The sequence below is a fragment of the Hirsutella rhossiliensis genome, assembly GCF_020360975.1.
Source record: "Hirsutella rhossiliensis strain HR02 chromosome Unknown scaffold00005, whole genome shotgun sequence".
Classification (NCBI taxonomy): Eukaryota; Fungi; Ascomycota; class Sordariomycetes; order Hypocreales; family Ophiocordycipitaceae; genus Hirsutella; species Hirsutella rhossiliensis.
This window is the reverse complement of record NW_025408671.1, coordinates 6,359,594-6,371,179: the sequence shown is the minus strand read 5'-3', so window position 1 is coordinate 6,371,179 and position 11,586 is coordinate 6,359,594. Positions and strand designations below refer to the sequence as shown.

At 56.5% G+C, this 11,586-nt stretch overlaps 3 protein-coding genes across 3 annotated transcripts; all 3 read right to left on the bottom strand.

Moving 5' to 3' along the window:
* Positions 1-229: 229 nt before the first annotated feature.
* HRG_06252 (NADPH-dependent FMN reductase domain-containing protein) lies at positions 230-838 on the bottom strand (the record flags this gene model as incomplete). The annotated part of the gene is made up of 1 exon (XM_044864723.1): positions 230-838. One exon carries the CDS (start codon positions 836-838, stop codon positions 230-232), a length of 609 nt encoding a protein of 202 aa, XP_044721255.1.
* Positions 839-6,434: 5,596 nt separating this feature from the next.
* Positions 6,435-7,557, bottom strand: HRG_06251 (Cyclin-related protein; the record flags this gene model as incomplete). Its single annotated transcript, XM_044864722.1, has 2 exons — positions 6,435-6,671; positions 6,730-7,557. 2 exons carry the CDS (start codon positions 7,555-7,557, stop codon positions 6,435-6,437), a joined length of 1,065 nt encoding a protein of 354 aa, XP_044721254.1.
* Positions 7,558-8,145: 588 nt separating this feature from the next.
* HRG_06250 (BAR domain-containing protein) lies at positions 8,146-9,457 on the bottom strand (the record flags this gene model as incomplete). The annotated part of the gene is made up of 3 exons (XM_044864721.1): positions 8,146-8,913; positions 8,972-9,258; positions 9,325-9,457. 3 exons carry the CDS (start codon positions 9,455-9,457, stop codon positions 8,146-8,148), a joined length of 1,188 nt encoding a protein of 395 aa, XP_044721253.1.
* Between the last annotated feature and the right edge of the window lie 2,129 nt (positions 9,458-11,586).

Below are 11,586 nucleotides of genomic sequence, written 5' to 3'. Positions count from 1 at the left end.
GTCTGCGCTTGAGATCCTTGACGTTAAGTTTGGTATGCATTGCTCACGAATAACTGCCGGAGTTGACCTTCTTGCAATATGAGCAGGCCATTAAGGCCTGGGTGGCTGGCTGCTGTTCCCGTGCGATGCCGGATATGCCGATACTACTAAGTATGATACGATTTCCGAGTGCATGTTGTCCTCTTTCATGCTATCGGCTATAACACTGTGACAGTCTGACATTGGCGGCTTATGCTGCAGACAGTTCCAGCCTCATCTCCTCCATCATGCTTGCCAGCTGCTCTTCAACACCCGCCTCCTTCCACCGCACCTTATCCTCTTGCCTGACGCTGCCCAGCTCTTCGCAAAGGCCAACCATGTCCAGAGTAGTGGTCAGGCCGGGGGCCGAAGGAGCCGGCTTCATCCGCAAGCCATGAAGAATATCTCGCAAATGGCTCGCCGATTTGCCGCCCCCTCTGCTTCCATACGACACGATGCCCGCCGGTTTGCCTTTCCATTCGTGAAACAGGTAGTCGAGGGCGTTCTTGAGGCTGGCAGGAACGCTCCAGTTGTACTGCGGCGTCACGAATATGAAGCCGTCGTACTGACGAACGGCTGCAGACCATGCCCTCGTGTGCTCCCTTGCATAGTGCGGTGTTGGGTCGTCGTGCGGGTGCTGGGCCGGTGTGGTCGGCTCGTCAAAGAGGGGCAGACGAGGGCTTGCCAGGTCAAGTGTTTCGATGGTGATGCTGGGCCACAAGGGAGCCACCACTTGTTGGACATAGCTCGTGATGAAGGGATTGAGACGACGGCCGCGGGTGCTGCAGGTGACCAGCGCAATCTTCTTCCCTGCCGCCATGATGTACTCAGACGCGTAGGGAACTGTCTTGGGTCGAGGTTTACTGCTTTGGAGCGTCAAGGCCGAGGACAAGCTCCAACGTGGAGGTGACTGCGGATGGAGGGCGTGCTTGGTGGCCCCGGGCACCTTTATCAAGCCATGGAAATCGCGCTGCCAGCCGACGCGTAAGCAAGCTGCGAATTCGTCAGCAACATGCTCAGCGCCAAAGGCCAAAAGCACGCTGCCGGTCGTGGCTTAGACGAGCTAGCGGCGGCTTGCATGTCTGAGCTGTCGAGCTCTCGACCATGTCGGCCGTTGCGTATTGAAATACCGTAATGCTCATCGCTATTCATTCCTTCGCACCGGTCATTTCATGGGGACTTTGGAGTTTGAACGTAATGATGATGAAGGAACGGACTGCCGCTTCCAACGCAGCATCACACCATGGAACGCCCACGCCTTGTTCCAAACCTGTCACCCACTTCAGTATCCTGGTATCCCGGCAGTATGCACCAAGCCTCGTCGACATCCTGCGTGAGGTTTGGACACCATGAATCCGTGTTGGAAGAACAGTGGGGTTTGCTTACGGTCAGTGTCCTTTCCTCATATCAGAGCTCAGTCGTTGTACCTCATCTTGCTCCCAGGCTCTAGTGACCAATGCAATAGGCGTACAGGTTGCCCTGAGGCATGCAGAGCAGCAAGTTTTACATCAAACAGTTTTCTTCCAACAAGCTGCTCGCAAAACGACAACGGTGACAAAAGGCTGCCTTTTAGGCCGGCAGAGTTGGACGCAGGCTGGAGCTGTCCTTGGTCGTATTCTCGGTCTTGGGGTAGTCTTTCGAGTGGCCAGGTTAGCGAAACTGATGTGAATTTAAGGGGTGGCTTGCTATCGGGGTTTCTTAAGCCCACGAGAGCAGCGAGCAAGGCTTACTGGATGCACTCATGAGATATTTCATGGTCGCCGGTGCCATGTAGATAACACACTGCGAGGTCCATGACATAGATGAGCAGTTTATTGCGCAAGCTGAGTTAGGTACTTAGGCTCTTGCAACCGTCTGTCTCGTTGAGACCGGAATCGTCCGTCAAGGTGGTGGTCCCGGCGACTTGGAAGGCTTGTCTATCCCGGCACGGACTTGTGCCATGAGTCAACCTAGAGGCCCAGTTCCAGCCCTACCAGTAATGCTAGTATCGCAGACAACGTGATATCTCCCTCGGCCTCGAGCGTGGGCTTAAAGTAGGGCTCCAAGCTGTTGATTTCGCTTTCCACGGTCGCGGAATCAACAAGGTCCAAGACGATGCGGGCGTCGAGGAGCGCCATCTCAGCTCCGATAATCAATCTCCCCTCAGCTGCCGCCTGGATTTAAGCCCGGAAGCTGACGGACAGTTGCGGGCCAATGGTGACGATACAGTAGCTGAGACCTGGCAGACCGAGCCTAAACAGGTCTGTAGAAAGCTCGGCTTCGTGGCTCACCTGGGCTTCAACGCCAATCTTGAGGCATACCATAATGTCCGCATGGAGCTTGACTTTACCCTTGATAATGCCGTCGAAATGATTCCAATTGGCTCCGCCGGCGAATATTGCTTTGCCAAAAGCCCGGCAATCGACGCAAAATATGTTCATAAAGCCAACCTCGCCGTCTGTAGAGCCGAACGATTTCAGGCAGATGGCACTTTCCAAGAGGGAGATCCTCTCAGGAACCTCGCTATCCTGAAGCTCAGAGGCAGCTGAAAAGCTTTCCGCCTGATCCGGGTGAGCCCATGTAAGCTGTTTCTTCTCAATGATCATGGCCGGTTTGCTCCAGGATTTGATGGCTCCTTTTATGTCATCTCAGAGCCATCTCTTGCCTCTCCGATGTCTGTTTTGGGGGCGCTCCTCTTGCTTGGGCTTAGGACAAATGGCTGTGCGGCGTCGGTCTCAGAGTCGTTCATCAAGCTTCTGCCGCTCTCATTTCAAGGACTCCACTACCCCCGTTCTACAGTTCTGTCCGCTCTGTCCGCTTTGAGTCAGTTTCGTTGAGTTCAAGTACGGTGTCCCGGAAGTTGGAAGGGCCTGGGCTGCGATGACTATTCGAAGAAAAGATGAAAACGTGTTGGGTATAATCCGCATTTCGCGGGACTTGGTAGCCGAGGAAACGACGAGAACCGAAAGTTCAAGTCTGGTTTGATAGAGTGTGCGTCGCAAAGTGATTGGGGGCCACTAACAGCACCGTCGAAGGGGTCCGGCCCTGAAAAGCAGAAGGCCCAAGCAGGTGTTAAGGCCTGGCATCAAGACCAACCGGCTGAATATCCACGAAGAGGTTGATCGAGGGTGCGTGCAGCTGGCCGGGGTCCGGTTCAATCTCGTGTCAGATAGGCTCGGACAACTCTTCTGCGTGACTAGAGCTATCTCGTGATCCCTAGGCAAGCAAAACCGCGACACCAATTGCTCCAGTGGACATAAGCACATGTCGTGGGCCGGCGCATGGTGAAGCAGTCGAGCGTGTGCGCGAGCAATGAAATGGCTGGACGGTCAAGTGGATGTCGGGTCTAGATTAATTGCATGGAATCTTTGCTTAGAATCACCTGCTTGTGCTGCATAACCACCGTCCTTTTACTGGCCCCGTCGCGAACTTGGGATATATGTCGCGAATTCAACGAGGGACAAGCAACTGACCACAGCTATGGCGTTAATTTAATGTCTTCCGGCGGTATATTGACAAAAATGAGCCCCTGGGATAATGCTGTACAAGATTTGGGGTGTTTTCCCATCAGCGTACGCCGCAGAGCATTCTAGACGCTGCAGTACTTATGTGCTCGTCGATCCTTCCCAACTCCGTTTTCAACTCTAAATTGAACCGTGACGGTGTAATGGGCTCCGATATAGCCAAGAACCGAGCACGACACCTTCCTTGCCCACTTACTATGTATGCAAGATGTACAGTATTGTCTTTTCTCGTCTTCGTCCTTGCATATACGCGTGGAGCCACCGTCGGCCCAAGTGGCACCGGCACCGGCAACACATACATGTATGCTTCTCAGCAGAGCAGGAAAAATTGGGACTTGAGCGTTTTATTTGCCGTTTATATACTCCACGAGACCCTGTAACAGGTTCGAAGTCACGTGTAGAAATAGCAGCACATCATTGGCTCGCATTGCTGTACATAAAGTGAAAGTGGTCTGCTATTTACAGCAGGCTGATCCTCCAGTCCGGCAGCGGGCCCTGGACTAGATAACTCGGGAGTCTAGCGCGTCTGAACACAGGGCATCGTCCACGTGGGTAGTTTCCGGACAGCCAGCGGCCAGGCAGACCCGGGGTGTTGGAGCGGGCGGTATGGGCTATCTAGTTGATTGTTGAGGCCATGATACTCGATAGTCAAGTAGGGACCAAACGAGAATCTGGTTGCAGCCATAAAAACTTATCCAGGGGCGGCTCATTGGGACTGACCTATCAGCCCTTTTGCTACTAGTTCTTCCAGCCATGACTGCCTGTAAATAGTGGCCATCTTCGACGAGATGTGCCCTTTATTCCTACTGTTGATCCTTTGCTGCCGATACACTGCGGCCAGAGTGGGAAGGATTCGATGATTGAATCTTGCTAGTCAAGCACGTGGTTCCAGTCATTGGCAGCGACAAAAACTGCTGAGGGTCTGCTTTGCAAGATCAGCGCTCGAGATGGAGGGTCTGGTCTACTAGAGTTGACTGAAGCTCTGGTGCTTCCTACATGTGCAATCAGTTGCGAGGTCCGCTGGCCACGGGGTTGGCAAGAGTTGCATCGATACAGCCCAAGCGCCAGCGCCAATCGTGCAAATGCGACAGCGCGATGCGTGACATGCCGCTACGAGGCAATGGCGGCAAGCTCACCGTGGCACGCTCTTTATAAGTGTATAAGATGAAGCCGTCTTCATTGATAACCTCAACGTCCTAAGGCCCACGCCCTTGCAACATCACGCTTCTGCTTACCTCTGCTCTCTGCACACACACAATCAAAAAGCATTGGAGCCGAGTTGAAAGCTATGCCCCGTTAACCACGATGAGAAGAATGGCTGGCTTCACTGTCATGTTCCTCGCGGTAGTTCTCAGCACTGCCGTGGCGGCTAGGCGCATATCCGTCGACTGAAGCACCATTCTCGGAAGCCCGCCGGAGACAGGAAACCACGAGCTGACCTTGAATGCCAACGATGCGGCACCAGTTCCCAGCCAGCCAGGCCGAGAAACCCCCGTCAGGCTCGATCCCGCACCGGGCACCACGGATGATGAGCGCATCAGCACCCCATTGAACCTGCAAAGCCGCTCGACGCGCATACTCAACAATGCCCCCTGAAAAAAAAAATTCTACCCCGTATCGTCGAGCTCATAAAGCCGGCCAAACTCAGTGGAACCAGGAAGTACCTCCCGCGGGACTACCGGGCAGATATTCGCGTAAAGGCGCAAATGATACTGCGGCTGACGAGGTTCAACCTCTGGCGGCGAAAAGGGAACCCGACTTGGGAGACTGGAAAGACCCATGTCAGCCTGATGAAGAGGCACTCAGCGCTCTCAAAGAAGGGCTCGCCTTGTTAAGAGAGACGAAAAAGATCCCCAATGAAACTTTCAAGGCCAATGAGAGACGAAATACGTCAGATCCGACTGAGCCAGCGCATTCCGAGGATTCCGGGATGGCAGGGCGACAAATCGACGACATTTCTGGCCTGGACACGACACTGAATAAATTTCTTGAATATCTTTACTCGGGGCTCATAAACGCGAGGAGCATGGTACCAGAGCCTGTTACTGCGCTTGGCAGTCTGGTTAGCTAGGAGTTTAGGGCTTTCTACTTGCTAGTGTTTCAAGATACCCCATTCGCCAAGAGGACGTTGGGTTTCATAGTTGGGCAACGCGGCGCGTCTTGCGTAAAGACGAGGTCGGTAGGGGCAAAAAGGTGGCCTAGGCGAGAGAGCCGCTTGTGTAAACGCCCCCGCATGCTGTAGTGCATTGACATCACCAACCAATCGCATGACATCAGGCAAACTTGCTCCGATTGATGCTAGCTGCTTTCCAATAACGCCATGGTCACGCCCGCGCCAAGAAGTGCAAGCAGAAGGAGTAGCTTTTAGACGGCGCCCAGCTTTGTGAGAACAATTCGCATCTTGGCCGAGATCCCAGATTTTGAAACGTGATGACCCAGCCGCATCATCCATCGTCGTGGGTTGGACACGGTGCTTCTCGTTCGGGAACCAGCTCGCACATCTCATGAGCCTTCCAGGGCTCTGTCGTGGGATATTGAACCCGTAGAGAGTCATGTTTGACTATCGACGGCCATGCCATCGACCCTGCCTGTCCCCACAGCAACTGGCCAAGGCCAAGTCTGCAAAGGCTTGTCACCGGGCTAAGCCAACTGTGCGCACAGCGTGCCCGGCGAGCGTGTGCGTCTGCTCGCCAATGGCAACGCAAACCAGACCAGTCTCGTGAGAACCCCCGATATCGTCCTGACGAGGACCGCAAAATAACGAGCTCGCGATTTTGCGAGTGTGTCACCGTTCCCAAAGACACACCAGCTCGTCTGCCCTGATCAACAGACAAGATGTACCAATTTGAGACTCAAGTCGTTCGATGGCGGATGATTCTGGAGCAGACACCATTCATTCAAGTACTGCGCCCGTCATAACGGCGGCCCAAACGCATCAGGTCCGCCCTCGACCTTTCTCCGCTTGACGTCTCTGGGGTCACCGTCGCCAAAGACCGCCGCATCGCTCGCCGTGCTTGCGCCAGGCTTTGTGACCTTGCCCGCAGCCTGCTCTCGTCTAGCTCGCTGCAGGCCTACCAGGTCAGCTCGGTCCGGATCTCGACACTTTTGGAGTTTCTTCCTAAGCGGTTTCATCGATTTGACAACCTCGGCCTGTCAAGAGTCAGTCACATGTGCTTTCAAGTAAGATGCATGGGAAGAGTCAACGCACCGTGCCCCAGTGATCAGTCATCCTCTCGGGGGGTTCCTCCTCGAGCATTGCGCGGCAGCTTTCAACCGTCGTCATAATCTTCTCGTACATGTCGGTGGATGCCCCAACAGCATCACTGCCGCCGTCGCCGGCCCCATTCTGGTCTGGTTTGGGTAGTAAAACATCTACCAGCCCCGGGTCTGCCAGGAGGAGAGCAGCCATCATGACCTGGCTGGGCGCAAAGTGAAAGTAGACGTCCGTCAGCAAGGCGCTGAACTTGAGCACCTCTCTCGCCCGCGCGTGCGCCTTGATAATCCGAGATTCCTCGTCCGGCCGCCGTCGCCTCAGCTCCAGGATGGCGCCCTCCAAGGCCCTGAATGGATGCCGCACATCAAAGGCAAATCGGATGCCCTGGCACAGCAAGAACTCGCCCGCCAGTATTTGCTCGCTCGTAGTGTTGGGGAACTTCTCCGCCAGCTTGGCCAGTCGAATGTAGAAGCCTTCTGCCTTGCACCCAAAGAACAGACAAGTCTTGAGCAGCTCGGTCGGCGGGTACGTCATGACCGAATTGGTGACGTAGAATCGTCTCAGGAATACGGCCGCGGTCGAGCGAATCTCGGTGGGCAGCTCGCAAAACTGGGCTGCGCGGATGAGCTCGACGGTGAAGAATTTGACGAGCCGCGACTCTTCATCGGGGGTGAGGAAGTCGAGGGCAGAGCCCATGCGGGCTGTTATTTGCTGCTTGGCGAGGGAGTTTGTCTTGGCCCGCAGCTCCTGCAAGCTGCCGGGGGAGAAGGACCAGAGGCGGAATTGGCTCGATTGTCGGTAACGTTCGTCTTCGGTGGCCATTTTGTCTGGAGGGAGCCCCGAGGCTCGTCTCGGCTGGCGGTGGAGTTAGAGCTTGGATGCGGTCTGAACGCCACAAGATTTGGCGGAGTGCTTCACATGACTTTCACGAGATGTAGACACCGTATTGCACTTGGATGGACCGAGTCCGTTGGCGATAAAGGCGCGGACTGATGGTGCTGCATCTGCGCGTTATTGGCGAGAGCTCAAGCATTCATTCCGAACCGAGTACTTGGCTAATGACGCACGTGACTCATGTCACAGGCCACGACCCAACACGGGACACGGCTCAATCAACTCGACATTTGCAATTCACGGGTCAACACCTGGGAAGCAGAACACAAACAGTTCCGTCCTATATTGATACAAGCTCAATTTCGTGTGCCGTCGCTGCTCGAGCGAAGCCTTCAGGTTAACCCCCGTCCATCCAGCCCATGCAGCAGATTGCGTAAAAACTATTTCGGGCTTCGCATCCATCCAGTACTCAGTAATAGGTACATTGGCGCCCATATGCGTCCAATTTCGCCGCGTGCGCACACGCCGCCTGCTATGATAATACACACCCCGAGCATCCAGTGCGACGAGATTCCCTCAGCACCCCAGATGGGCCCTCCGTGCAGGCACAGGCGGGGGAGGCGGCTTATTGGCCCGGTTAACGGGAGGAGGAGGAGGCCGGCCCTTCTTGGCTGCCGGCGCGCTTGCCACCCGAGCGAGGCTGTCGTGGCTCGTCGTGGAGCTGATGCTGCGGTTCCCCCAGCCCGGACTTCCGCTCTCGCTAGCCGACGACTCATCATCGCTGAAACCATCATCCAGCCTACCGCCGTGCAGGGCCGTGTCGGTCGTGTGTCTTGGGAACGCGGGAGCCCTTGCCGCCGCCGTGTTGGAAGAGGCTCTGCGCGTTGCGAACGTGGACGCCCTCGCCATGGACGGTCTGGTGGTTTGAGGCGGTGGTGGCGGTGGGGGCATGGCTTGCGAGGAAGCGAGACGACGGCTGCTCGGTATACGCTCGATCAAGGCTGGGCGTGAACGAGCCCGAGCCACGTGGAGACCGTCCCGGGAAGCCGGGGCGGAGAGGGTGACCTCGGCGAGGGACTGGCGAGTGCGGCGCAGCTCCTCAGCTGCCCGCTCATGGAAGTCCAGCTCGGCATCAAGGAGCGAGTTGAGTGCGCTGACGTTGTCTACCTCGGCATCCTTGATGTCCTGCATCCTGCGGAGAACGTCCTCGGTTGAATCGTCAAATTTTGTCTTGCAGACGCGCATCTCGTCCTCGACGCGGAAATCGTCGCGCTTTGACTTTTGCATCTTGGCCAGACTGGCGTCGTAGGCAAGGCGGCGGCTTTCGAGTTTCTTGCGGGCAGCCTGTGGACACAGGGTTAGCGAGTGATGGCTGGTCCAGTGGGGGGTTTGTGCGGCGTACCTGGTACTCCTTCATCATGGTGACGCTCCGCTCAAGATGCTGCAGCCAGCTCGTCGAGACATCTTCGACGTAGCTGCTGTGAATATCGGCGACGCGTTCGTTGGCGCGGCCGACGTGGGAAAGACAGCTGCCGAACTCGGAGTTGGCCTCCAACTCGTTGGCGTGGGCGGACATGGAGCGGCCGACGAGGGCGAGGGGAGTGCTGCGGTTCTTGTCTTCGTAGCCATCGCATCGACGGGAGGCCCATTTGACGTAGACGCTGGCGGATTTCTGGAGATTCTCCATACCTGTTTGAGAGAAGAGATACTGTCAGTCGTGGATGGCAGGGCGGATGGTCAGGGCTCTCGACTTACCGGCTTGGCGCATGCCCATCTCGGCCTCGAGCGTCTGGAACTCGTCAGACTGGCTGGTCCGGGCCTCGCCGCCCATCTTTTCGCCGGCCCATTGCCGGGCGCGGTCAATCTTTTTGGTGAATGCCATGGTCATTTCGAATGACGCGTACGCAGGAGAGGGTTGTGAGGGTTTGAAGGCGTGGGTGCTGCTCGGCGTCGCTCAGCCTTCGAAGAAGATAGGTCGGACAGTGTCTCTGGGAGGCCAGAGGAGCGAGCAGGTAGGGTAGGGGAAGAGTAAGAGCGAGAGCAAGAGGGTGGTGGATAAAGAATCAGAGACGGACGTGCAATTTCAGGTGCTGCCGGGTAACGTCATGGGGGGACGTGGCTGAACAATGGGGAGACAAAACGAAAGTCTGGTGCGCGGGGCCGGGTCGTGAGAGACTTCGGAGCTTCTGCTGGAATGAATGGATGGGAGCAGACAACGAGGGAGACGAGGACGTCGTCAAAGACAAAATAAACCAAGGAAACAAGGCAAGGAGACGAGGTTGGGAAAGTACACAAGACAGGTGGCGGCGTGGTGGTGACAGCCGTAGGCTCTAATGCACGAGGTACCTTGCCGACGACAATTGGCAGCGAGGTACGGGGGACGGGGCGGGTGACCAATGAGGAAGCCCGGGCGCGGGGGGCGGCACACCTCCTGGAGACAGTGTGTGGGCACGGTGTACCCGGCCCTACCCTGGCTTTAGACATTACTCGGGCCGTAGCACCAGGCAGTAAGCCTCGAAACTTTGCTGCGCTTTGTGTTAGAAGGTTGTAGCAAACAGGCTGTTTCCCCGAAGGAGACATGCCAACGCCTCTACGTGATCAAGCCGTGCATGATCTGACCGTGAATCAACGTCCGTGTATGCTCCAGGGCTGTTCAGCTGTTCAACCCATCAGCCGAGGCCTGAGTGCGAGTACATGAGATGAGCTCTGCTACAGTACAACTCACCGTCCGGTACTGGCTGCAGCTTGGAGAGGGGCGGCCTGCATCAACCTCCACGGCCCCTGTAACAGCCTGGATCGGCGAGGGCCAGCGGATATACGATGGGATATACGATGTCCCTACCTGTACGAAATGCTGCGTGCCGCCTGCTGTACGGAGTACGGGTATAATTACGGGTACCACCACTCAAAAGACGCGCGCGCCAAGAGAGGCGAGAGGCAGGAGGGCAGTGGTGGGGATGGTGGGATGGTGGGATGGTGGGATGGTGGGCGGGTGCCATTTTTAGTGACCGTTGACCTCTGTTGACGGCCGGCATTCATGCGCCAGGTTGGGTCCGCCGCGTCTCGCCACGTCCCAGCCAATGCCTGCCCATCCAACCACCCTCGGCCCCGTTTCATGCGAGTAATCGCTGTCGAGGAAAAGGTCGGCCGTTCCAGATTGCCCCAGCGGCAGCAAAGACAGAGCCCACTGACAGCCGCACGAGTCGATCCAGAGAGACTGCGCCACCAGGGGTGAGAGGCGGCGAGTTATCAGATGATACCCACCAGCAGGGGCTTTTCGAGGTGTCTCGTAGGTTCCGTGCGATATGCCGTGCCCATCGAAGGGGTCCAAGGGAGGTGGCAGGGCAATTTACTTGCATGAGCATCGCATCAAGACGGCCGTTTCTGCCGGCATCTAAGTTACGGATCCCGCAAATACAGTGCGGGCTCTGCTTGCGTCTCCTGTACCGAGTACGGAGCACATCTCTCAGGGACACATTCCTCCCTGCCATGACCGCTTGGCATGCAGGGCGCCGGCGGCTCGCTCGGACACGATACGATCAAGTTGGGAAATCAACTGGTAATCACAAAGCCTCCAATTCCACGGTACTCACTCGCTCACCCTACACCCCCTATTCACGCGTAACCGTCTGGTGTTTGCCTTTGCACATCATCAATGCGACGGCCCCGACGCGCGGCACAGCAAGGGAAACGTGATCCCCCAGACCCCATGCCCCGGTCTCCATGCCTGAAAATCGGCCTGCCCTCGTTTTATGCCTGATAACTGTTTGCTGAATGGGAGGATTCAGGGGCTGTTCTGGCCCGGCCTCTATTTATACCTCTCTCCTCAGCGCCCTCCGATCAGGCGATTGGGGAGGCCGGTGGCCAGATAAGCTCCAATGTACTCTGTAAACAGGGTCAAATAATGCCGGCACATAAGCACGCTAGCATTGACGGCCGCCGGCTCCGAGCACTGGCGACAATGGAGGCGACGCCGGCCCGGGGAATGGCGACCTTATCAGCAAGACATGGGCGGCG